The sequence below is a fragment of the Rana temporaria genome, chromosome 8 (genome assembly GCF_905171775.1).
Source record: "Rana temporaria chromosome 8, aRanTem1.1, whole genome shotgun sequence".
In the NCBI taxonomy this organism is placed as follows: Eukaryota; Metazoa; Chordata; class Amphibia; order Anura; family Ranidae; genus Rana; species Rana temporaria.
This window is the reverse complement of record NC_053496.1, coordinates 120,878,590-120,904,718: the sequence shown is the minus strand read 5'-3', so window position 1 is coordinate 120,904,718 and position 26,129 is coordinate 120,878,590. Positions and strand designations below refer to the sequence as shown.

Sequence of the window (26,129 nt, the reverse complement as noted above, 5' to 3'; positions counted from 1 at the left end):
TTTTTTCCACTTTGAGAACAAACAATTACTTTTACTCCATAGCTCCAAGTGCCTATTTACAATTGTCCGTTTTGATGCAGCAAAACTAACATTTTGTTGCACGAAAAGGCACGTCAAGTAGAAACCTAATTTTTCCTAAGTGGCTGGTTTACATCTTTGCACTGCAGTTTTGTGTGAAAGAAAGTGAAACTCTATGGACCCATTAACACCTACATGTGTGCATTACTATGCCTGCTGCGTGTACACATGTAAATCCAGCTCTAATGTAACATGTAGGTCCGTTGTCTAATTTGAACAGTTGCTTCAAACTATATGGTGCCTTGGGGGCACCATACTCAAAATTGTAAGTCATGGTAAAAAGGGTTCCATTGCTTGTTTTTAATTGGCTTGTGCATGGCTGCCCTTATATCTGATTAGGTAAGATTGAGTTACTTGTCAGTCCGAGCTGAGCTCTAAACCCGGGTACACACTATTTGTTTTTTTCCAGTTCAACCCAGTGTGTTAAATGAAAACTGTCAGCTCCTGTCGGAGCCCCTATACTAACTATGCAAAGTTAGTATAGCGATCCCCCACTCCCGACCAGCTCTCTCTACCATTAGCTGAGAGTGCTGAGTCGGCAGGCTGCTGGTTTTCCAGCATGCACGTCCGATAGAAGCTGGTCAAACAGCCGGCTTATGGTTGGACAGACCAACACAGATAGGGGCTGATTTCTCACAAGGTTAAGGCTCACAAATTATCAAAGAAAACGTAAGTGTGACCCCTCCGGACATCTACACAAGAAGATTTTTCCAGCAGAGTTAAATTGAAAACTCCTCTAAAGTTATGCTTCTGCACAGATTTAGTGCCTGGCCTAGTACCCCAATGTACACCCATTCATATTACGCATTCAAAAACACTTTGATAATGTTCAACTCATTACAGCTGATCACAAGCATTAAACACGGTATGACAGTTTTGGTGTTCATCATCCAGTAAGGGAAAGTTACTACTTTTTGTCTTACACATTAAAAAAGGAACATTTCTATGCAATTGATGCCATCCAGCTTGTCAAACATTTTGGGAAAAAAGCCATCAAATCAAAATGCAAGCAAAGCCACACTTATCCAGTGTAAAAATATCAGACATCCCAGTAGTCTTAATCAGTGTTGGTTGCCATCATTTTAGGTTTGCAAACAATGAGCAAAGTCATTTAATGGAAGAGGTAAACCATGTAGTACCAAGGTTAGTCCCCCCCCCCCCCCCCCTTTTAGCTTTAAATGGGTTAATTTATGGCTGAGAGCAGAAATCACATTTCGCGGTCCCTGAACATTACATTCTGCTTGCTCAGACGTGGACAGGAAATTCACAGCTGCAAGACACATTTAGAAAAAAAAACAAAAAACAAAAAAAAGGGGAGAGGATCAGGAAAGTTCTCCACAATCTGCAATCACAATCTTTTTTGTGGGGCGACCACTCTTTTGTCCACATCCTTCAATTTTCTTCACCACATCGTAGCCCTCTTTCACATAGCCAAATACTACGTGCTTCCCGTCCAGCCTAGGAGAAAATAAATAAGAATTATAAATATATATATATATATATATATATATATATATATACACACACACACACACACACACACACAGCAGTAAAGATTACTACTAACTGTACTGCAAAAGATTAGCCTTGTTTAGAACAGTGATTTGTACATCAAATGAACGGCCACAACAAAAATACATCCCAGTGTTCAATACACCTCTCCATCCATCTTTCCTCTCAAAATTCAGCTCTGAAGACTTAGGCCTTGTACACACGATTGGTTAACCAGAGGACAACGGTCTGAAGGACCGTTTTATTAGGTTAACCTATGAAGCTGACTGATGGTCAGTCGTGCGTACACACCATCAGTTAAAAAACTGATTGTGTCAGAACACGGTGACGTAAAACACAACGACGTGCTGAAAAAAACAAAGTTCAATGCTTCCAAGCATGCATCGACTTGATTCTGAGCATGTGTGGGTTTTTAACCAATGGTTTTGCATACCAACGATCGGTTTTGACCCATCGGTTACCAATCCATAGGTTAAATTTTAAAGCAAGTTCTAATTTTTTTAACCTAAGGTTAAGTAACCTATGGGGGCATTTTTCCCCATGTGTTACCTTGCATATGTAGCTTGCTATTCCCTCAATGTGTCCGTCATGTGTGTATACCTGACATTGCATTGTATCCTTGCTTGTGGTGCATGTTGCACCGATTATTAATATGTCTGTAATCCTTTATCTTTATGCTCAATAAACATCGTTTTTGATTTAAAAAAAATAACCTATGGGGCCTACACACGATCGGTTTGGACTGATGAAAACGGTCCATCAGACCGTTGTCCTCTGGTTAACCTATTGTGTGTACGAGGCCTAAGGCCCTGTACACACGATAGGTTAGTCTGATGAAAACAGTCTGATGGATTTTTCCATCAGTTATCGGATGAAGCTGACTGATGATCAGTCGTGCATACACACCATCAGTTGAAAAAACGATCGTGTCAGAACGCGGTGACGTAAAACACAATGACGTGCTGAAAAAAATGAAGTTCAATGCTTCCAAGAATGCGTCGACTTGATTCTGAGCATGCGTGGATTTTTAACCGATGGACGACCTACAAACGATCATTTTTTTCTATAGGTTTTTTATCCATCAGATAATTTTAAAACAAGTTCCTATTTTTTTTAACCTATGGATAAATAACCGATGGGGCCCACACACACGATTGGTTTGGTCTGATGAAAACGGTCCATCAGACCGTTTTCAGACTAACCTATCGTGTGTACGCAGCATAGAGCATTAAATTTACAGCAGGGGTCTCAAACTGGTTGCCCTCCAGCTGTTGTGAAACTACAAGTCCCATCATGTCTCTGCCTGTGGGTGTCATTCTTGTAACTGTCAGCCTTGCAATGCCTCATGGGACTTGAAGATTTGCAACAGCTGGAGGGCCCCCAGTTTGAGACCCCCAATTTACAGTCATGTGAAAAAGTACACCAGATAGAAAACTGTTGTCTTTTTCATACGCATTCAACATGCAGTGCTATTGACAATTTTCACCATATGTCAGTAACTACATACACACACACATATATATATATATATATATATATATATATATTACACAAATCAAATAAGTTCAGAAATTAAGATATGTGTAATAAAATGGAATGACGCAGGGAAACCTGTGTAACGTTAAAACCTTTTAAACTGCTCCATTATTATACAGTGCATCTAAAGTATTTGGACACCCTTTTCACTTTTTTCAATTTTATGTTGCAGTCCGATGCTACAATTATCATTTTTTTTTTACTCCATAAATCTACGCTCGGGGCCCTATAGAGGGGAAGTGAAAACCGAATTTTAGAAAGGTTTGTGAATTTATTAAAAAGAAAGAACCATCTCTCTAAATGCAGGTGGATTATGGGCAATGGTTATTAAGTGTTGGCCTGTTGGCCCTTTGTTCTGCTGTGTGGGGTTGGTGGGTATATTCCTGCCCACCTGACATAGCTTCCCGCTTCCCCCCCCCCTTTTTTTATATTTATTTTTTGTTGCCCTTTTGTGTGACGTTATGTCATGGCTGGTTCTTTAGTACCATTGTCTCATGTATACCTTCTTCATACACAATGTATGGTTTCAGTTGTGACGAATGTCTTTATTATGGATATGTGTTGTAGATTTCATTCTAATGACACAATAAAACCTTTTTTCCGAGTTAAAAAGAAAGAACTATAATATTACATGTACTTAAGTATTCTGATTCTTTACTCAGTACTTTGTTGAAGCAATTACAGCCTCAAGTCTTTCTGGGTATGACACAGATTTGCACACCTGGATTGGGGGATTTTCTGCCATTCTTTTCAAATCCTCTCAAGCTCAGTCAGGTTGGATGGGGACCGTTGGTGTACGGCCATTTTCAGGACTCTCCAGATAGGTTCATTGGGGTTCAAGTCAGGGCTATGACTGGGCCACTCTAGAACATTCAGAGTTGTCCCTAAGCCCCCCTGTGTTGTTTTGGCTGTGTGCTTAGGATTGTTGTCATATTGGAAGGTGAACCTTCGGCCTAGGCTAAGATGCTGAGCACTTTGGAAAGTTTTTCATTGAGGATATCTATGTACTTTGCTCCATTCAGCTTTCCTGAACCCTGACCAGTCTCCCAGTCCCTGCTCCTGAAAAAACACCCCCACAACATTATGCTGCAACCACCATGCTTCACTGTTGAAGTGGTGTTGGGCAGGTGATTAGCTGTGCCTGTTTCCTCCAGATACAACGTTTAGTCTTGAGGCAAATCAGTTCAATCTTGGTTTCATCAGACCAGAGAATCTTGTACCACACTGTATCTGCCATAAAGCCCAGATCGGTGGAGAGCTGCAGTGATGGTTGGCCTTCTGGTCCCATCTCCACACAGGATCTCTGGAGTTCAGTCAAAGTGACCATCGGGTTCTTGGTCACCTTTATTACTAAGGCCTTTTTCCCCTCCCGATTGTTCAGCATGTCCAGGCGACCAGCTCTTGGAAAGGTCCTGGTTGTGCCAAACTTCTTCCATTTGAGAATTATGGAGGCCACTGTGCTCTTGGGAACCTTCAGTGCAGCGGACATTTTGTAGCCTTCCTCAGATCTGTGATTTGCAATAATAATCCTGTCTGAGCTCTGCAGGCAGTTCCTTTGAACGTATGGCTTTTGCTCTGATACAGTATGCATTGTCAGCTGTGAGGCTTTTTATAGAGAGGCGTCTGCCTTTCCAGGACTCCAATCAAGGTGTAGATGCAGCTCAGCAAGGATCAAGAGAAATGGGGAGGCACCCTAGCTAAAAATTTCAAGTATTGCTGAAGAGGGTCTGAATACTTATGCCAACGTGATATTTCCACTTTTTCCTTTTTAACCACTTGCCGACCTCCCACAACACATTTACTGCTGGAAGGGGGCACGTACAGGCAAAGCAACACAGCAGAAGGTTTCTGGTGTTAGAGATATGCTATGCAATCACAATGTCAACAAAGCGGTTATCAATACGTTTCATTACCGCTTTGCTTCCTTTACCATGCGATTAGCTGTAGCCAATCACAGATCACTAGTATTCACAGCCGTCATGAACTTAACTTATTCATGAGAGTGACAGTTTAAAAGCATTGCAGGTACAATAATCTTCATTGTACCAACAATCAAGGTGACCAAAAAACACACACACACACACACACACACACACACACACCCCCGATTAAACCCCCCACCGCGAATAGTGCAAGTTTACATTGAACTACTCTGATAGCAGTATAGAATACAAAAAAAAATATGAATATTTTTATATAGAACATGCTGTCACCGGTCAGTGTCCCTGGTCACTGCCACACCAGTGATATCATGAAGCTGCAGTTGTAATAAAACACTCACCATTCAGTTTTTGCCGTGCAGAGAAAGAACTGGGAACCATTCGTGTTTGATCCTGCATTAGCCATTGAGAGGACACCTAAATAAATAAAATACATTCTTCATCAAGAGAGAACAGTTCTGCAGAATTTTTATTTATACACACACACACACACACACACACACACACACAATTTTTTTTTTTATCCAAACAGAAATCTGTGAAGCAAGAAAAAAAAAAAAGGGGGGGGGCATAAAAACCAAACATATTTATTCATTGAAAAACATATATACTAAACACATATAGAAAACAAGATAGGCAGTAATAAGTGGCAAAGGGACAGAATAAACTTTGGATTGGATATAAAATATATCCAGCACAAAAGTATTCTGGAGTAAAAGAGTGAATCTGTTGTCCAAATGGCAGACACAGCTGCACATGGGCAATGTTACGGAATGTGATGCATTTGTCCTGAGCTACATCTCAGTCCATCATTAAAAGGGCAAGTTCACCTTTACCAAAAAGTTGCCTATGCAGAAAAGGGGGCTCTGTAGATAAAAACAAACTGGGAAGCTCTGACTAAAGCCGAATAATGTCCTTTCTATAGATGTAAGCCATTTACATACCTCATGAAGCCTGACTGGAATACTCCCAGGATGTTGCTAAGTGAGGCCTAGTCATTACTGCTCACCTCCACCATCACAGTAGTGAGCTCTCAAATGCTGAGCTCAGAACTACTGTACTGCATCAGGGGGGGAGAAATAGCCCATGAGGGGGTATGAATCAGAGAAAGAGCTCGCTCCTGTGATGGTGGAGGCGAGCAATAACAAGTAGGACTCACATAGCAATGTCCTAGGAGTCTTTCACGCAGGCTTAATGAGGCATGTAAATGGCCTACAATGTAGCAAGAACATTATTCATCTTTAGTCAGAGCTGGATGGCTTGTGTTTATCTACAAAACACGACTTACCTGCATAGGCAGTTTTTTTGTAAAGGTAAACTAACCCCTTAACTGCTAAATTTAGCAAGAGAGATATATATATATATATATAAAAAATTCTAGAAGCATTGAGATATGCAGGATGGAAGAACTATAAAAGAGGAGAGAAAACAAACAAAACAAAAAAAAACAAAACGCAACATAGAATAGTCATCCCATCCCATCATCCATCTCTAAAATAAAAGCATGATTACTCATTTTAGGATAATAGGTTGGGCATTGAAAACTATTGTTTATCACCACATTAGCTACTTATACATCCACAACTGCTGGTATACAGCCTAATATTATAGAGCCATTTATTCTAAACTAGGGACCAAAGAGAGAAAGTATAACCCAGAAGGTTATGATGAGCAGGGACTAACAGAAACCAAAAAGCCCACCAATGAACTAGTGTGTAGTGCAGTGGAACCTCCTTATAACAGAAGGTATTCAGTCTATAAAATATTCAAAGAATAAGAGGATTACTCCTCGTTTTAAGATGGTAGAGTGATCCATGCAAATCATTTGAGGACTGTCATACGTTCTGCTCTGTGCATGCAAAGATGGCCTTACCTGGCCCTGTATGTTTTAGTAAGAAGTTTTCATCAGGGAAGCGACTTCCATAAATGGACTTCCCCCCAGTTCCGTTGTGATTCGTAAAATCTCCACCCTTCAAGAGAAAAAAAAAAAAAAAAAAAAAAAAAAAAACCCAAAAAGGGTTTAATCCAGAAATCTGTGGAATTATATAGCCAAACAGATACATTAAATATGACAAGGAAAACAATATATAATAACATAAGAAGTCTCTTCCCTTCCAGTGTATAGGAGGCCTCCTTCAGTCCCCCAAGACAAAGTTTGGATGTTTAGCTAAATTGTTGCACTTAAAAAGCGATCCATGTTCATACTGATTTTCAAAAAAGTGTCTCAGGCCTGGTACACACGATAGGATTGATCCGCGGATACGGTCCGCCGGACCGTATCCGCGGATAAATCCTCTGAGGATTTTGATCCGATGGAGTGTACACACCATCGGATCGAAATCCGCGCCGAATTTCCATCGTGGTGACGTGTCGTCGCCGCTATGATGACGCGGCGACGTGCGCGACGCTGTCATATAAGGATATCCACGCATGCGTCGAATCATTACAACGCATGCGAGGGATGTGTTCGGACGGATCGATCCGGTGAGTCTGTACAGACCACCGGATCGATCCGCTGGAGCCGATTCCAGCGGATAGATTTGTTAGCATGCTTACAAATTTTTATCTGCTGGAATTCGGAAATATCCGCGGATAAATATCCGCTGGAACGTACACACCAGGGGATCTATCCGATGAAACCGATCCGCTGAGATTTTTCAGCGGATGGATCCTCTCGTGTGTACGGGGCCTCACAGGTGGTTAGGAAGGGATATGATGCCTCGTCACTGCTTGTTTAAACCCTGTAAATATCATACCAATGCTACCCAACTGCCTGCATTGCACACATTTGTGGGAGTTTGTGGTGTGTGTGTCCCCATTTGGTTTAATGGGTTATGTTCGGCGTTACTGTCCGCCAAACATGATAGGAGCAATCATTTTTTGCAACCATGGCACCATGCACTGTGACCTTTGCAGCTTAAGGGGGGGGGGGGTGGTCAATGCGTTTAATGCCCCCCCCCCCCCCCTCAAGTCTAAGTACAAGCGCTAACTTGGCACCAGAGGATGCAATCCACTGGGAATTGGGTGCTGAACAGGCATGGGACAAGTACGTTAAGGAACCAGAGTATGCCTGCTTATTCAAGGCAAAGGTTTTGATTTGTTTTTTCTTTAATTAGGACTGGCCCACTTTAAAAAGCCTAATGCACAAGAATTTGAATATTGATATTAACCTTCAGAAGAAAAAAAACTTTTAATTATGAGAGGGCAGCACTTCGAGCCAGTTGTTTATTGGCAGCACTGTACAAAATGATGAAGATGGACATGCATGGACCCTCTGGTTGAACAGTGGAAAAAAAAAAAAAGTGGATGGGCAAATCCTTCCCCACCATCAAGACACACAGATCAGTGCTGCAGCCTATTGCCTGCAGAGATGATCAAGTGGAATGTATCCGACAGGGCAGTTGAGCAGAAGTCAGTCAGTAGATCCACTTCTGTTCAACCGAAGTGGTCACACATGGATTGAAATTTCACCAGTCCCTGCTGAACCAGTGGAATTTAAATTCATGTATATAGTCAGCTTAATACTGAACATTCTTCTCAAAGTGGAAACCAGAAGGATGTCCTACAGTGGTCAATGCGTTCCTGCTCACTTCACTGTTCAGTCAGAAGCTGGTGGAGAAGCGGTGGCTACAGAAGGACAAATTCAGCAACTTTTGTTTTTATAGTTCATTAAAGTTACAATGATTTGGGGTTGGGAATGTGACAGACTGCTTTCAGATGTAATCTTCTGATCATGTCTCTTGCCTAGACTTCAAATTCATATGTACATTGCCCCACAGCCAACAAGAGATGGTAACAAATTTCTGTATCTACATGGACACGGGAAAGTGGTCAAATTGAGTAAAAAGCACTGAACAACTATACATTGATGACCCTGGCATTTATATCACATTACAGGACACTTGATAAAAAGGTTAGAAAAGTGGGCGACAATGCTCCTAGATCAGTGGTCTCTAAACTGCGGCAGTTTGTCCTTGGGGCACTTGTCTTTCCACTGACCAATGATGGGATATTAATAATTCAAAGATGGGACATTGTTTACTCCCACTGATGTCAGGGAATTTTCTACTCCCACTGGTGAAGCCCCCCCCCATAAATTATATATATATATATATATATATATATATATAAAAAAACTGGCCCTTTGGTTAGAAAATTTGGAGGCCCCCTAGATGACCACTGCTGCCCAAGACTTACACATACCTGGCACATGAAATCAGGAATTATTCTGTGGAAGGTGGATCCTTTATAACCAAAGCCCTTCTCTCCAGTGCATAACAATCGGAAATTTTCTGTAACAGGAACAATTAAAACACAGTTTTTAAACAACACATCTGGGCAAATCTAAAATGTGCAAGTAACAATAACAGACAAGAAATTTCAATACCAAAGTACCATATATACTCGAGTATAAGCTGACCCGAATATAAGCCAAGGGAAACCTAATTTTACCACCAAAAAAAAAAAATGGGAAAACTTATTGACTCGCAGGGTCTGGGACATCTGTCTGGGACACAGCGGACCACAAATCGTTGTACTGGGCCACTATGTGTGGCCCTGGTACTATGAGATCGCTGTGACCAATCACAGCAGTCACATGTCAGTTGTAAACAATGGCTTGTCATTCATAGACATTGTGTTCCATTGTAAACTCTGATTGTTCACATGGTATGGGGGCAACCACAGCCGAACTGTACCATGTGATAGCTATGGCCAATCACAACAGTACACAATGGCACATGAACGGATGCCATTCAGAGTGTTAAGATGATTGCTTATACAAGGATTAGCATTGAAATAAGTAGCCAGTAGTGAGTGTACAGCTTGTACACGTGTTATCCCTCAAAGTAACTCACACAGTCATTAATGTCTAAACCACTGGCAACAAAAGTGAGTACACCCCTAAGTAAAAATGTCCAAATTGGGCCCAAAGTGTCAACATTTTGTGTGGCCACCATTATTTTCCAGCCTCTTGGGCATGGAGGTCACCAGAGCTTCACAGGTTGTCACTGAAGTCCTCTTCCACTCCTTCATGACGACATCAAGAGGCTGGTGGCTGTTAGAGACCTTGCGCTCCTCCTCCGTCCATTTGAGGACACTCATCTGTGGGGCATCCTCAAATGGAAGGTGGGAGATATAATAAAAATCTTTACAAACATGCAAGGGGTGTACTCACTTTTTTGAGATTATATTATATATTCTGCCCAGGAACGGGGTGAAACTGTCTGCCATTGAAGTGGCCAATAAACACTTACCTGCAGTTTTTGGCACCACATCATTTCTCAACTGAAAAAAAAAAGAAGAAAAAAAAAAAAAATTAGTATAAGGAATACAAACTACTGTTAATAAATTTAAAACAAAGAATACAATTTATATCTTAAACTATATTTCCAAGCACACAATGTTTACAGCAGCAATACAAGGGGGATTTTTTTTTTTATAATAATATGCACTTTCCAAATATATCAGGGACAGAAGAAAATGCATATCTCTCATGTTCTGATATGAGGAAGTACACATTTACATCAGCAGTATGGCGTTCTGTGTCTTGGCATTTGTAAGAACGTGAATGCAGCAATTGTAAACATTGAAAATGCCGTAGCATGTTTGAACTTGACTTCCTGTCCTATTGCCTACAGATTTCAATAAGCCAAGATGTGCTACATTCTCCTTCTATTGATTGTTTCACCTCCAGCTTTACTTCCGGAATGGTTGAATAAAAAAGCTTCATATTTTGGAGGTTTGCCCAGATAGATCAGTCTGTACTGTCTGTGGTATACACAGCCCCTCACTAACAGGAAGTACCACGTTCCCTGCAATGTCTGTCACACATGAAAGAAGAACAAGTGTTTACTGAGCACAACGTTTCACTGGGCCACAGCCACTGTATATCATGAGAACTTGATCAAGAGATCATTTTTATTCTGCTAAAAAATTATTCATTTAGGGGGCCAAAAAAAAAAAAAAACGACCAGGCAACATTTTTCCATTCTTCTATTGGTGAGCCTGTGAGAATTTTAGGCTCATTTTCCTGTTCTTAGTTGACAGGAGTGCCCCCCCCCCCCCCCCGTTGTGTTCTGGGAACACTCGGCTCCCAGTATACAGCGGGAGTCAATCGGCAGGCGTAGCGCGACTCGCGCCGTAGGGAACCGGGCAGTGAAGCCGGAGCGCGGGGGGGCAGCAGAGTGACCAGCGATCGCTCGTCCTCTGCTGCGATCGGCGCTGGACTCCAGGACAGGTAGGTGTCCTAATATTGAAAGTCAGCAGCTGCAGTATTTATAGCTGCTGGCTTTTAGGCTAGGTTCACACTGCTGCGCTGCGATTTTGCGGCGATTTAAGAGACATCTGTGCAGGGTTCAATGTAAATCGCATCCCGAAATCGCAAAAAGTAGTACAGGAACTACTTTTTGAAATCGGTGCAGCTCCGCAGATGCGGCGTCGCACCGATTAGGACGGTGCCATTGCCGACAATTGCCGGCAAATGCCGCCGATTTGAGATGCGATTTGACATGTGAAATCGCATCTCAAATCGTACCCAGTGTGAACCTGGGCTCAATATTTTTTTTTCAGCGGAGCTTCGCTTTAAATCCTCTCTTTCTTCCCCATTCTGATGCTCAGTTTGAACCTCAGCATGTCGTCTTCACCACGTCTAGATGCCTAAATGCATGGAGTTGCTGCCATGTGATTGTTTGGTAACACAAATTGCTAATTAGCCAATTGAACAGGTTTACCTAATAAAGTGGCCGGTGAGTGTATACATTAATAATAAGAAGCACCTGTATCCACCCACCAAATAATGGGAATCCCATTGTTGCGCATTGTCAAGCATAAAACCACACAAGTGTGAAGTCAGACTTCTTGCTTCACTTTTCATGTTCTGTCTAATGGTGTCCATACACGCATCGATAAATGATCAGCGCCTTTTCCGATCGCTCTCTCCTGATCGGACTAATTGATCTTCAGTCAATGACCAATTCAACTAATGACACATACGGAGGTATTTGGAAAATGCATAGTTGCAATCTCATTTTGATTTAATCTAATTTTGAGTAGACGCAGCTAAACTGAATGCCCCCAGACCCTGCTGGACAAGCATCCAATCATTGCAAAGCTTTTTTGTATCCTCCTCAGCATGTCATAGCCAAGCACAGCTTATGGTGTTGCTAAGGGCATATGCACACAATCAGGGAGATGCCAATTCTGGATGACGGCTGAACGAAAACCCAACAACAATAACAGAATTACGAAACATTTCTTTGCAAAGATGAAAATGTTTTTTGTTGGATCAGGTCCCAAGGTTTTCAAGTCCAAGTCTATTTTAGGTGATAAAAATGCTGACTCAGCAAGGAAGTTCATCTTGAAGTATCGCTCAACACCCACAACATTGATGACTACCTGCTACCAGGATTTCTGGATTACACCTGATCTGTAAATAAATGCAGAACAGATAAACTTTTATCAGATATACTTCTATGCAATATGCTAGTTAATTCCAAGATTTTTGGATTAACCTTTGGAACAAAGTAAGAAATAATCTAAATGTCTATCAGATGTGGAATTCCCTTCCACAGGCGGTGGTCTCAGCAGGGGGGCAGCGATAGTTTCAAGAAACAATTAGATAAGCACCTGAACGACCACAACATACAGGGATATACTATGCAATACTGACCTATAATCACACACATAGGTTAGACTTGTGTCTTTTTTCAACCTCACCTACTATATAACTATATATGCAAGATGGGCATGCTATGGGGTTCCTGTGTGTGAAATATATGATCCTGTCAGTCCCCCCGCTCTCCTACTTTAAACTGACCAGGTTAGGCATTAGAGAACATCTATCTCAGTAGGGTCAATTATCAGGCTGTGCTGGGAGCATAGCCTGCCTGTCCACACACACACCTATGTTTACCCATTAGCCCTGGTTCACACTGGTGCGACTTTCTAGCGACACATTCGAATTTGCAAGTTGTATGGAAAGAGAAATCCCATTGGTTTCAACGATGCCAGTCCTAATCAATATGACAGTGCAACTTTCAAAAAGGTTCCTGCACTACTTTGTTGCAACTCCATTGCGATTTCAACCCCACAGATATCTTTGTTAAGACAAAATTTGCATCAACATTTGGTAAAATGCGAATCTTTTGTGACCTTTTTTTTTTTTAAAGCCTCACTTCCCTTCCCAAGTCATCATTGCTGCCTAAAAACTCCAAGCCCAGGCACACGATTCATACCCGAGCGTGGCAGAAACTTGCATTCACGTGTTTTTTTTTTTTTTTTTGCGTTTTCTCACATGCTTTTCATTTGCTTAAATGGGCTGCTTTGCACATGACAAATGCCCAACAATTTAAGTGGTGGCTCATTGTGCATTTTCACGCTTTTGCGCGTGTTTCAGCATAGACCAATTAGAATACAGGATTTACATAGCACCAATATATGACAAGAGGGTGAAGAAGGCCCCATTCACGTGAGCTTACAATCTAATAAGAAAATGCCAAAACCTCCGTGGGCCAGTAAATTAGGTCTCTTATCAAACTAATCGTGACCACCATAGGTTTCTCTAGCAAAACGTTTACTGGATCTTTGGTCTGAAAAAAAAAACCAAAAAAAAAACCAAACACACACAAAAGTCACCAGCTACAGAATTTGTAGCTGGTGACTTTTATTAAACATACATTTACCAGCCCAGGGATCCAGAGCTGTCCTCGCCGGGGCTGGTTCTTCGGGTCCCCGGTGCCACCATCTTGGATGTGGGTAGCCCAGTGATCTGAGCGGAAGTACCTGTCAGAATTAGGTACCTGCTACCAAATAAAAATGTGTAAAAAAAAACTGCACACATCCAAAAGTGTTTAGAGGAGAGGAGGAAAAGCACAACTTGGTGACGTTCTGCTTTAATAACAAGGATACCGTCATTCATCTCTGTAATAACAGACAGACACGTGTGCACACTGTGACAGTATGTGGCTTTACAGGTAGCTACCTCCCAAAGCAGCTTTTCATTCAATTACTAGGCCAATAAACAGAGCACAGCTCATCATGCCAAGCTACGAAATACATCAGTACCAACTAAATGTGGTAATAAAACCAATAGCAAACATTGTATTGCAGCTCACTAATTCTTAGATGTGGCGACTGCATTGATTTTTTTTTTTTTTAAAGCGGGAGTTCACCCGAAAATTTAAATTGTTAACATTAGATTGAGGCTCATTTTGTGAAAGGGAATCGGGTGTTTTTTTATTTTAAATCGAAGTAGTACTTACCGTTTTAGAGATGGATCTTCTCCGCCGCTTCCGGGTATGGGCTGCGGGACTGGGCGTTCCTATTTGATTGACAGGCTTCCGACGGTCGCATCCATCGCATCACGATTTTCCGAAAGTAGCCGAACGTCGGTGCGCAGGCGCCGCATAGAGCCGCACTGACTTTCGGCTACTCGTGACGCGATGTATGCGACCGTCGGAAGCCTTTTGGAAGCCTGTCAATCAAATAGGAACGCCCAGTCCCGAAGACCATACCCGGAAGCAGTTGAAGAAGATCGCTCTCTAAAAGGGTAAGTACTGCTTCGATTTAAAAAAAAACAAAAGGGGGGGGGGGGGGCTGGAGTTTTTGTTAATGTATCTACTGTAAATCAGTTAACACATCTAAACACTCCCCCCCCCCGACCGGCACTGCTGCTGTCTAAAAAAGGTGCCTCTGTTGCTCCTTCATCCAGAGTGGAAGCACTCTAATCTTAGATTGTAAGTTCTAAGGGGCAGGGATCTCCGATTCCTGTTGTATTGAAATTTTACTTTCTGCCTTTGTCTTGTAAAGTGCTGCGTAAACTATTGGTACTATATAAATCCCGTATAGGAGGAACAACAACAACAAGAGGAGGTATGCTACTGGTCAGATCACCATGTGAAGACATAATTGGGAATTAGAGGCAACTAGTACTTTTGTGGTACAGTATAGACTTACAAAACTTTATTTTAGGTGAAAACAGAAGGGGGGGGGGGGGGTTAAAAAAAAAAAAAAAAACGAATACAGCCACCACATCTAAATGACTGGCAAGCTGCAATATATTACATGTTTAGGGTTTGATACCACTTTACAGTGACAGTAAAATAAGGATTGGTGGGCGGGAACATACAGAAACGACTTCTGACAGCCAGCTTACACAAGTGAAATTACTAGGAATCCACCAGCCAGCGAGTTCCCTTCTGGCAGGAAGTCTGCAGACTATCAGAGCCTAACACACACACCACTAAGGTCACCTTGCTGGGGTCACTGTACACACACTGTCCCAATAAAAAGCACATGACCAGTTCAGACAACAAGCACCATGACCTTGAGACAGAACACGTTACAACAGGACCAGTACAATGACCCCTGGCACATGGCGCCCTAAACTCTCCCATCCCTAGGAAGGATATTCTATGATCATAGCTTGCTTATACTGAAGTGCCAACCAATGCCTGGTACACACAACGAGATTATCGCATGAATGATCGTCCGTTGTATTTTTGCATTCTAATCTCATATGGAAAATTAAGTTTACTAAAGTTATGAAAATTCTCGTACGACAGAATAAAAATTCAGAAGTGATGTCATAGTGGATTTTCAAACAACAACTGTACTGATTAAAGGAAAAAAAAAATAGTACAATTCTAGAATTGTACGAGAAAATGTTTTGTGCTTGTCCCACCAGACGATATTGGAGGAACGGTCTGCTCTCGAAAGTGGTGTACTGATGATCGATGTCTTCGAAAGCGGTATTATTCGTACAATTTATTTATTTTTTACCAGATCTCATCCAATCATCTTTTACCAGATCTCATGCAATCAACTTCTACCGATGTGGGGGTGTAGAATAGTAAGGGGGTGCTGTTATAAAGTGATATAGTGTAATAATCAAAGTGAAACATTAATTAGAAAGCAATATATGAACTGTATAAAAAATCAATACAGTATTAATCCAAAGTGCATGCGTGCTATCACACCAATACACAAAAAAAAGTGCAAAATAAAAAAACATCTTCTACCAATCCCTCTACTATTTCTACCAGATCTCATCCAATCAACCTTTGCAACAAAAAAAATATTTGGTATATATATATATATATATATATATATATATATATATATATATATATATATAAATAATAATAATAATAATAAAAAGGAAAAAAATAATCACACACAAAACACAAGAAAGTAAACAATGCAGCCAGACATAAAGTGGTCACACCATCATTAGAGGGAGAATGAATAATAATGACGCCCCCTAGTGTTGGACCCCCTGTGTATATCGGACTTCCTGCACCGAGCACGGCCAACATGTCACCTACACACACAAGTGATCATCACACATCTCACCTCCAGCACGATCCGCCCCAGAGGCTTGTTATCCGCCGTCACATCCAGGTAGACCAGCGGGTTCCCCTTGGCAGAGTCCTCGGAGGAGCTGCAGGCTCTCCATACAGTGAGTGAGCCGGTACCGGCCCGGCAGCCCCGGAGGATCAGCCTACTAGATAGAGCCAGCATGGTGTGTGTGTTTGTATGTATGTCCATAGACCGACCTCCACACTATATATACACAGAGCGCACAGCGACTCCGGCGGCTGCACGAGGAAGTGCGGGGACAGCCGGGAGGAATGCGGCCACAGAGAAGCGTGGTGTACATGGAACGTGCCGGGTACATTGTAGCTGTGTGCTGTACTCTGTGCTGTACTCTAACCATGCACAGTAAGTAGAGCACATACACTTCCCATGTCTCATCAATGTTCTAATGTCTGTATGTCATGGCCACCGCATGTGGGGAAAGTGAAACACCTGTGAGCTTGTACTCCATGATTACCTCATGCCTGACCTCTACCTCCATGTCCATAATAGTGGGCACTGTTCATGTTTATACACCTCTACCTCAATGTCCATAATAGTGGGCACTGTTCATGTTTATACGCCTCTACCTCCATGTCCATAATAGTGGGCACTGTTCATGTTTATACACCTCTACCTCTATGTCCATAATAGTGGGCACTGTTCATGTTTATACGCCTGTACCTGCCCATAATAGTGGGCACTGTTCATGTTTATACGCCTGTACCTGCCCATAATAGTGGGCACTGTTCATGTTTTATAGACCTCTACCTCCATGTCCATAATAGTGAGCACTGTTCATGTTTTATAGACCTCTACCTCCATGTACCTGTCCATAATAGTGGGCACTCTTCATGTTTATACACCTCTACCTCTATGTCCATAATAGTGGGCACTGTTCATGTTTTATAGACCTCTACCTCCATGTACCTGTCCATAATAGTGGGCACTGTTTATGTTTATACACCCCTACCTCCCTGTACCTGTCCATATTAGTGGGCACTGTTCATGTTTATACACCTCTACCTCCCTGTACCTGTCCATATTAGTGGGCACTGTTTATGTTTATACACCTCTACCTCCCTGTACCTGTCCATATTAGTGGGCACTGTTTATGTTTATACACCTCTACCTCCATAATAGTGGGCACTGTTCATGTTTATACACCTCTACCTCCATAATAGTGGGCACTGTTCATGTTTATACACCTCTACCTCCCTGTACCTGTCCATATTAGTGGGCACTGTTTATGTTTATACACCTCTACCTCCCTGTACCTGTCCATATTAGTGGGCACTGTTTATGTTTATACACCTCTACCTCCATAATAGTGGGCACTGTTCATGTTTATACACCTCTACCTCCATAATAGTGGGCACTGTTCATGTTTATACACCTCTACCTCCCTGTACCTGTCCATAATAGTGGGCAATGTTCATGTTTATACACCTCTACCTCCCTGTACCTGTCCATATTAGTGGGCACTGTTCATGTTTATACACCTCTACCTCCCTGTACCTGTCCATATTAGTGGGCACTGTTCATGTTTATACGCCTCTACCTCCCTGTACCTGTCCATAATAGTGGGCACTGTTCATGTTTATACAGCTCTACCTCCCTGTACCTGTCCATAATAGTGGGCACTGTTCATGTTTATACACCTCTACCTCCCTGTACCTGTCCATATTAGTGGGCACTGTTCATGTTTATACACCTCTACCCCCCTGTACCTGTCCATAATGGTGGGCACTGTTTATGTTTATAGACCTCTACCTCCCTGTACCTGCCCATAATAGTGGGCACTGTTCATGTTTATACAGCTCTACCTCCCTGTACCTGCCCATAATAGTGGGCACTGTTCATGTTTATAGACCTCTACCTCCCTGTACCTGTCCATAATAGTGGGCACTGTTCATGTTTATACACATGGGTCTTCAAACTACGGCCCTCCAGTTGTTCAGGAACTACAATTCCCATCATGCCTAGTCATGTCTGTGAATGTCAGTGTGTTACAATGACTCATGGGATGTGTAGTTCTACAACAGCTGGAGGGCCGTAGTTTGCGGATCCCTTTAGGAGATATTCATTTTACCTACAGGTAAGCCTTATTATAGGCTTGCCTGTAGGTAAAAATGTGCAAGAGGAGGATACAACCACTTTAATATTAAGTGTATATTTGAAGGGGGAATATCATACCGAACAAATCCAGGTCATACATGACTACGCTAGAGCATACAGAAGGGGAGATAAGTCTCCTACCTCCTGGGTGATGAGCCCATCTGATATATCCTGTGTTTGGTATCACTGGACATCAAATGTATTGATAAACAATAATCTACCGCTTTCTAGAATGCAACCTGCACATATTGGAAGATATTAATATTAGTATAAAACTCTGTGTAGGGTAGGGCCATGATACAGTTATAAACACAATGGCCACCTGTAACAGGAGTCACTTTTGGGCACAGATTGAGCCAGGAGATGGGGTACATATGTTGGATTGTTTTGGCGTGGACAGTGATTTACAGTATATTCCTTAATGCCTGCAAAGAATATTCTATGACTCATTTCTATGCTTAGCCCTGACTAGTGACATGCTAATTGAGTCAGGGCCTGGAAGACATTCCATTGTCCTTGTGTAAAGGTGTTAACCCAGGTCTGCTCCCAGAACTCTAATTATGCATGCTAAATACTGTTTATGTGTGATAACACTGTCTACAGCCTGTGAATAGGTGTCAAGCTGTATGCGGAGACGAAACGTCTGCCTAGGGAACTCAGTGTGTGAAGGTGTTTTGTTGTTATGCTGTTAATTAAGGAATGTTTAGTAATTAGCCTTAGTGTGTGATTAGGGGGGTGGAGATCTCATTGTTGCTTTAATGCCTGGTACTGTATAAAAAGCTGAGAAGAAACCATTAAAGTATCATTACATTTGGAACAAGCACAGAGCTGTGTCTCGTCTTGATTCTGGGCAAATGAAATGGGATCGGGTCCTGTCGGTTGGAGTGTCGATAAGCTGTCGTGGATGGGATGGAAGGTCGTAAACGGTGGTGACCGTTACACCACCCTAAGGCTGCATTCACACCTAGGCGACAAAACACCTGAAGCGCGACGCTCGATACGCTGGAGGGGCGAATTTCCATTGCTGTCTATGAGATGGTTCACATCTCACGCCGAAACGCCGTACGCCTGCCGCCTGAAAACAAGTCCCGGACCCTTTTTTTCAGGTGGCAATGGCGTTCGGCCATAGACAGCAATGGAAATAATTTGTAAAAAAAAAAAAGTTAAACAAATCGCGGCAAAATACACCGCATACGCGGCGTTACAATGTGAATGCAGCCTAAGACGCTTAATTGATCAGATGGTCTCTGTCAACACCTAATGCCAGGACAGTTTGCCAGCTCTTGTTAACATCAAACCAAGGAACACCTAACAGGACTTGTGAAAGCCACTGTACCATTTCTGCTTATTTGTGGGACTCCCGTACAGCATTACATATTTTATTTGCACCATTTTGACATTTTCATTATTAAATCCTTTTTTAAAAAGTGTTAACCTCGTCTCTAAAGCTTTCAATGCAAACTAAATAGAATCCCTTTCTCTTGAAAAGTGCTACTGTCTAGTACAAATCCTCTGAACATACCTGTCTGTGGTGGCAGTGTGTGTTACATACGTTTTTATTTTTCATAATTGTCCTTGCTAATAGTGTGAAGGGTTTATAGGCACACAGCTATCTGGTGTCAGTTTGAAGTTTAAAGAGTTAATTGCTTATTTAACATTGCCCAGTGACAATCGCTCTGAGGCTGCTGGCACTTGGATTGTGGGCTCTTTGTGCAGGGTGCAGCTCAGAGTGGTATTGGTATGCAAGTGACAGCGCAGTGTTAAGTTGGCCAGTCCTTTTGTCACAAGTTGGTGAGAAGGACAAGGGTCTGACATCCGCGTTCATCACAATACTCCCAAAACTTTACAACATAAATAGAACCCTAAGCCCAGCGCTAATAGAAAATATTATGCAAAACAAAACCAGAGGAAATTCCTAGCTCAACTCATCAACCAGTCTGCTTACCGACTGAATTAACCTGTCTAACAGTATGGGTTAAATACAGGGGGTTTAGCACACATTTGCAAACACATGTGTAAGTTGCAGAGCCACTTTACGGCACCCCAGTATTATCTGCAGTCCTAACTCTTGTAAATTTATGAGAGTCTCCACAGTGGAAGCACATGCATTCGAATGAATAGATAGAGGGCAGGTGAGCCTGGAGGTAGCCCATCCCTCCTTAAAGGCACAGGGGCACACTGGACACCCAACACATAGCACAATGGCAGTGAAGATGTCCATTGTGTCCCCTATAAACAAGTCACAAAACTACAATGTACAAATATCCAACCAAATCAGAATGTTGGAAATAACTACATTGCCACAAAGTGAACATCTAAATATAAGATAGATAAAGTGCAAATATCAGTGAAAATGTTGATAAAATAATATCAATGGGCCAGATTCACGGCGGCGTAACTTATCCTAGATAAGTTACACCGCCGCAATTTTTCATTGCAAGTGCCTGATTCACCAAGCACTTGCGATGAAAACTACGCCCGCGGCCTCCGGCGCAAGGCGGGCCAATTCAAATGGGCGTGTGCCATTTAAATTAGGCGCGCTCCCGTGCCGGACCTACTGCGCATGCTCCGTTTCCTAACTCCCGCCGTGCTTTGCGCGCCGTAACGTAATTTTTCTGAACGGTGACGCGCGTAGCGTACTTCCATATTCACGGACGGCTTACGCAAACGACGTTAAATTTTGAATTTCGACGCGGGAACGACGGCCATACTTTAGACAGCAATACACTTGCTGACTAAAGTCAGGGCACCAAATAAAAGACTAACTTTGCGACGGGAAACTTGACTACGGACGACGTAGCGAACGCGAAAAACCGTCGTGGATCGGCCGTAACTCCTAATTTGCATACCCGACGCTGGTTTACGACACAAACTCCCCCCCCAGCTGCGGCCAAAGTACTGCATCCTAAGATCCGACAGTGTAAAACTATTACACCTGTCGGATCTTAGGGATATCTATGCGTAACTGATTCTATGAATCAGTCGCATAGATAGAAACAGGGATACGACGGCGTATCAGGAGAAACGCCGTCGTATCCCTTTTGTGGATCTGGCCCTATATTAATAAGTCCAACTCTGTTCTCTGTAGTCTTCAGATAGGAAAAAAGGCTTACTGAACCCCTTATACATAAATGTGCCATACAACACTTTTCATCAAGGATTAAATGTGTCAGGACATCCAGGGTCTCCCTTTTTCATATAAGGCCTAGATATGTCAGTGAAACGTACTCGAGTAGCACTATTAGAACTGGAACAATTCCATAGTGTAGTATGTATCAAAAAGCTCATGTCAATCACAAATATTGATCTACGCACAAAGCAACGACCACTGCAATCACTCATGTTTCTAAATTATATGTAGGTAGAAAGCTCAGCAGAAATTTTCGTCCCACTGGTAATAAGCAAGTCAAAAACCTACACCCCTTATGGGCAAGATGTCACGGTTATTTTCCTTTTCATTAAACCTATTCACATGTGATCAAAATAGTCTCTACTGCTCAACCGCTCAGGACCGATATCATAAACGGAACCATAGTGTATTATGTTTATCATCCACAGTAGTACATAATACAATATTATACTCGCATAACAATTGCCATTTAACCTCCCCTTTATAAATACAAACCATGGTGTAAGATGTTCTAACATCCACAGTGGCACATCATACATTATTATGCTTACATAACAAAGACTGTATAACTGCCCCTTTAAACATCCAAGCCTTATGCCCTGTACACACGATCCGTTCATCCGATGAAAACGGTGTGATGGAGTTTTTCATCAGATATCCGATGAAGCTGACTTTCATCAGTCTTGCCTACACACCATCAGTTAAAAAAACGTTCGTGTCAGAACGCGGTGACGTAAAACACAACAACGTGCTGAGAAAAAAGAAGTTCAATGCTTCCGAGCATGCGTCGACTTGATTCTGAGAATGCGTTGATTTTTAACCAATGGATTTCCCCACAGACTATCGTTTTTTTCTATCGTTTTTTTAACCAGGTTTTTAAAACAGGTTCTAAGTTTTTTCACCGATGGGGAAAAAAACTGATGGGGCCCACACACGATCGGTTCGTCTGATGAAAACATTCCGTTTTCATCAGACGAACCGATCGTGTGTACGCGGCATTAGGCTTCCTGAGTGAATGGAAGGCTCACCAGACTTGTGCAGTGACAGCAGTTAGCAGAACATTCAGGTCATCCCCTGTGTCCACCAGGAAGCCACCATGCACCACTCAACACCACTCCCAGGTGCAGTAACCCCTTTGCTCGTCTACAGCTCAGGACCAGTGCCAGAAAACCTCCCATATCCCTTAGCTCCTCGGGACTGACACTTAAAACAGAGGAATCTCCATAGTGTAAAACAGTTTAAAACTTAAAGCACTTTATTAACCGCTTCAATAAATGGCATTTTCACCCCCTTCCTGCCCAGACCTATTTTTGGTTTTCAGCACTTTGAATGACAATTGCGCAGTCATATAACACCTTCCCAAATGAAATCTTTGTTTTTTTTCTACACAAATAGAGCTTTCTTTTGGTGGTATTTGATCACCTCTGAGGTTTTTATTTTGTGTGCTATAAACAAAAGAAGAGGGACGATTTTGAAAAAAACACAATATTTTTTACTTTTTGATTTATTAAATATCCCAATTTAAAAAAAACAAAAACATTTTTTCCTCAGTTTAGACCGATACGTATTCTACATAATTTTGGTAAAAAAAGATCGCAACAAGCGTTTATTGATTGGTTTGCACAAAAATTATAGCGTCTAAAAAATAGGGGATAGATTTATGCCTTTTTTTTTTTTTTGTTCGTTGTTACTGATTAAAATGTTCGATTTTTTTTTTTTTTTTATCAATTAATCGACTAATTTCGATTAATTATAACGCACATACAGATCCAACTACTTTTAGCTGATCTCCTTGCATTGCAACTCTGCATTAGTCAGTGGTAAATGTGGTATACACTATATACAATCACCCGACACTAGTTAGTTTCCACAATCCATGACTTAACTTCACAGTTCACACAAATATGTTTTAAATTCAAACTGTAGCACTGACGTAAGTAATTTTTCCTTTTTAAACTTTAAGAAAAACGTAGAAAGTTAGTTTAACTTTAATTCTAAAACTTATCTAGTATATTGACTGTCAGTCACTTTATAGTAGGCATCACTTTAGCCAGACATGATCGCATTTTATTGACAATATACCCTGAAGAACTGAACAGTCTTTCGCACGGAACAGATGTTGACAATACACAAAGAATTGTCTGCACAAAACTGCTTAGAACAGGAAAACAAATGTTATTTTTGCCCCCTTCCCCTGATGGAGCCTGATGCATCCTCCTGCTCCACAGATGCAAAGGTACCTCCAATCCAATGGGTGCAGTTTGCTCGCATACAGCAGGGTAAGTCTCACTGTCCAGGCTGTCCAGTGACGTCAAGAATTTTGATCGATCAAAAAAATTTAAGATTAATTGAGGAATTCATCTTTAATTTCCCCAGCCCTATTTTTTTAGTAATAGCGGCGATCTGCGTTTTTTTTTTTATTGTGACCGTGACATTGCGACGGACAGATCGGACACTTTTGATACTAGGGGGTGAGCAAGGGGTTAAATATGTTCCCTGGGAGTGATTCTTACTGTAGGGGGAGTGGACTCACAAGGGGAGGAGACCGATGCATGTTCCTCTGTACTGGGAACACACATCGGTCTCCTCTTCTCTGACAGAGCATGGATCTGTTTACACACACAGATCCATGGTCCTGCCATGATTGCGGGCAATCGCGCACCGGGTCCCGGGAGATGCCGTGGGTGCGTGCCCCCTAGCGGCCCGAGAAGCTCAGGATGTCATATGACGTCCACTTGGAGGAAGGGAGGGTTCCTGCCGACGTCATATTACTATGACTCGGTAAAGAAGTGGTTAAAGTGTGACTTTAGTCAGAAAATTAAGTCCTGCTAGATCACGTCATGCTTATGTAGGTATAACTATGTAAAACATTAAAAACAAGTGCCTATACTACTAAATGTATCAATACAGAGACACTAACTTTGCCCTGAGTGGGCAAGGTGACATTGTCCCTTTAAGCAGTATTGGAGAATACACTTGCCTATTACCCTCACGTAGAAATGATCAGCCTCTGAATATTGGGATCTGACATGGACTTTTGCATTAGTGGGAAGTAGGGTTTGGTTTTACTTATTCTCCCAGTACTCTGCAGTTTTTTTTAACAGTTTCTTTTTCTTGTTTTTTTTTGTCAAGGTTTACTTTAAATAAAAGGCACAGTGGAAGAATAGAAAATAACAAGATTATCACGGTAAAACAAATATTGTTCATCTTGTCAGGTTGATTGTGGTTGGGTTTTCCATGTAATTGAAAACTGAAGAAAAACTTTTGTTTATTAAAAAACAAAAGGGAAAAAAAAAACCTGTGTGAGCTACGTTGCAAGGATTATAGAAAACTTTTTCATGTTCCTGGTGTTTGTTTTACCATTTCCTTTGATAAAACTGTCCTCTGAATAAGGGCGTCTTTTCATTTTAACCACCTGATGCAATCTCAAGGTTGCAATGTGAAAATCTGCAGTGTCTGCAAACATTTAGGTGAGAAATAACCTTAAGGGCTCTTTCACATATGCTTGTCCATTTTCACGAACTCTGCTTGCTCAGCAGGGATCGTTGCAAACCACCACTGCTGAAATGTGAGGCAAGGATGCCCAAGAAATTGCCAACCCCCTGTGAGAGTGCGCCAAGAACTGTAGGGGGGGGGGGGTGTAGTTTTACAATAGACCTGAATAGCTCCACTAATCCAAGCTGAAATAGTCATTGTCGTAGTCAGCTCACTATTCTCTGGAGCCAGCAGGTAGATTCCATCCTGTCAGTTTACCTAATAGACTCTTTCTGTTCTGTGGAGGTAATCAGTTGGACCAGGTCTAACATGTCCTCTAAAACAAAATTCAGATAAAGAATGGGCAACGTTCATTCCATTTCCTGGTGCAATCTCAATATGACCTTGGGTAAAAATTTTAGCACCAGTTTTAGCACCACTTTGGAATGTCATGCAAAAGGGATAATTTGCCATTAGGGGCCGAAGCTTCAAGACCTTCATGGCTGAAGTTTACAATAGGATACCACAGTGAAAAAGAATCAAAAGGCTCAAATGGAGCAGTAGCTAAAGCTTGTAGACCAAGGGGTAAATCCCAGTGAGGAAAGATTAGTCTCCTAGGAGGCATAAGCTTTAGTTAAGCCTTGAGGAGATGGATGATTAAAGCAACCAAAGCCCACTGGATTTTTGTTATGGCTGAGATTTGCATTGTATTAGTGTTGTATGCCAGGCCTCCTTGAAGGTAGTCTACAACTTGATGTTTCAAAAAAGGTTTTCAAAAACACTTTTATGAAGCAAAGGAGGTAAATGCATCCCAGACTCAAGAAAAATGTATTAGTGGGACCCTTCCTAGCTTGAAGGAAAGTAGAGATGACTGGCTGGGAGACTTATCTTTCTTCTAGACTCCTCCTTTTCAACCTCCAAACTGCTAATGTAATCTGGCTACATCTGGATGGATTAGCCAATTTGTTAAAGAGGATCCATCTACA

General features: G+C 41.8%; 1 protein-coding gene across 1 annotated transcript; it reads right to left on the bottom strand.

The window, feature by feature from the left end:
* Window positions 1-298: 298 nt before the first annotated feature.
* PPIF (peptidylprolyl isomerase F) lies at window positions 299-16,624 on the bottom strand. Its single transcript, XM_040320620.1, has 6 exons — window positions 16,419-16,624; window positions 10,322-10,352; window positions 9,270-9,358; window positions 6,940-7,036; window positions 5,408-5,483; window positions 299-1,536 (listed from the first exon to the last, which is right to left on the bottom strand). Exons 1-6 carry the CDS (start codon window positions 16,611-16,613, stop codon window positions 1,401-1,403), a joined length of 624 nt encoding a protein of 207 aa, XP_040176554.1. The 5' UTR covers window positions 16,614-16,624; the 3' UTR covers window positions 299-1,400.
* Window positions 16,625-26,129: the final 9,505 nt, after the last annotated feature.

Excerpts from the sequence above, each read along its gene's own strand:
- PPIF (XM_040320620.1), bottom strand. The coding sequence starts at position 16,613 with ATGGACATACATACAAACACACACACCATGCTGGCTCTATCTAGTAGG. Across the intron at positions 10,353-16,418 it reads TGGGGCGGATCGTGCTGGAG|TTGAGAAATGATGTGGTGCC; the intron begins GTGAGATGTGTG and ends TTTTTTTTTCAG. Across the intron at positions 7,037-9,269 it reads TTCCTGATTTCATGTGCCAG|GGTGGAGATTTTACGAATCA; the intron begins GTATGTGTAAGT and ends TTTCTCTTGAAG.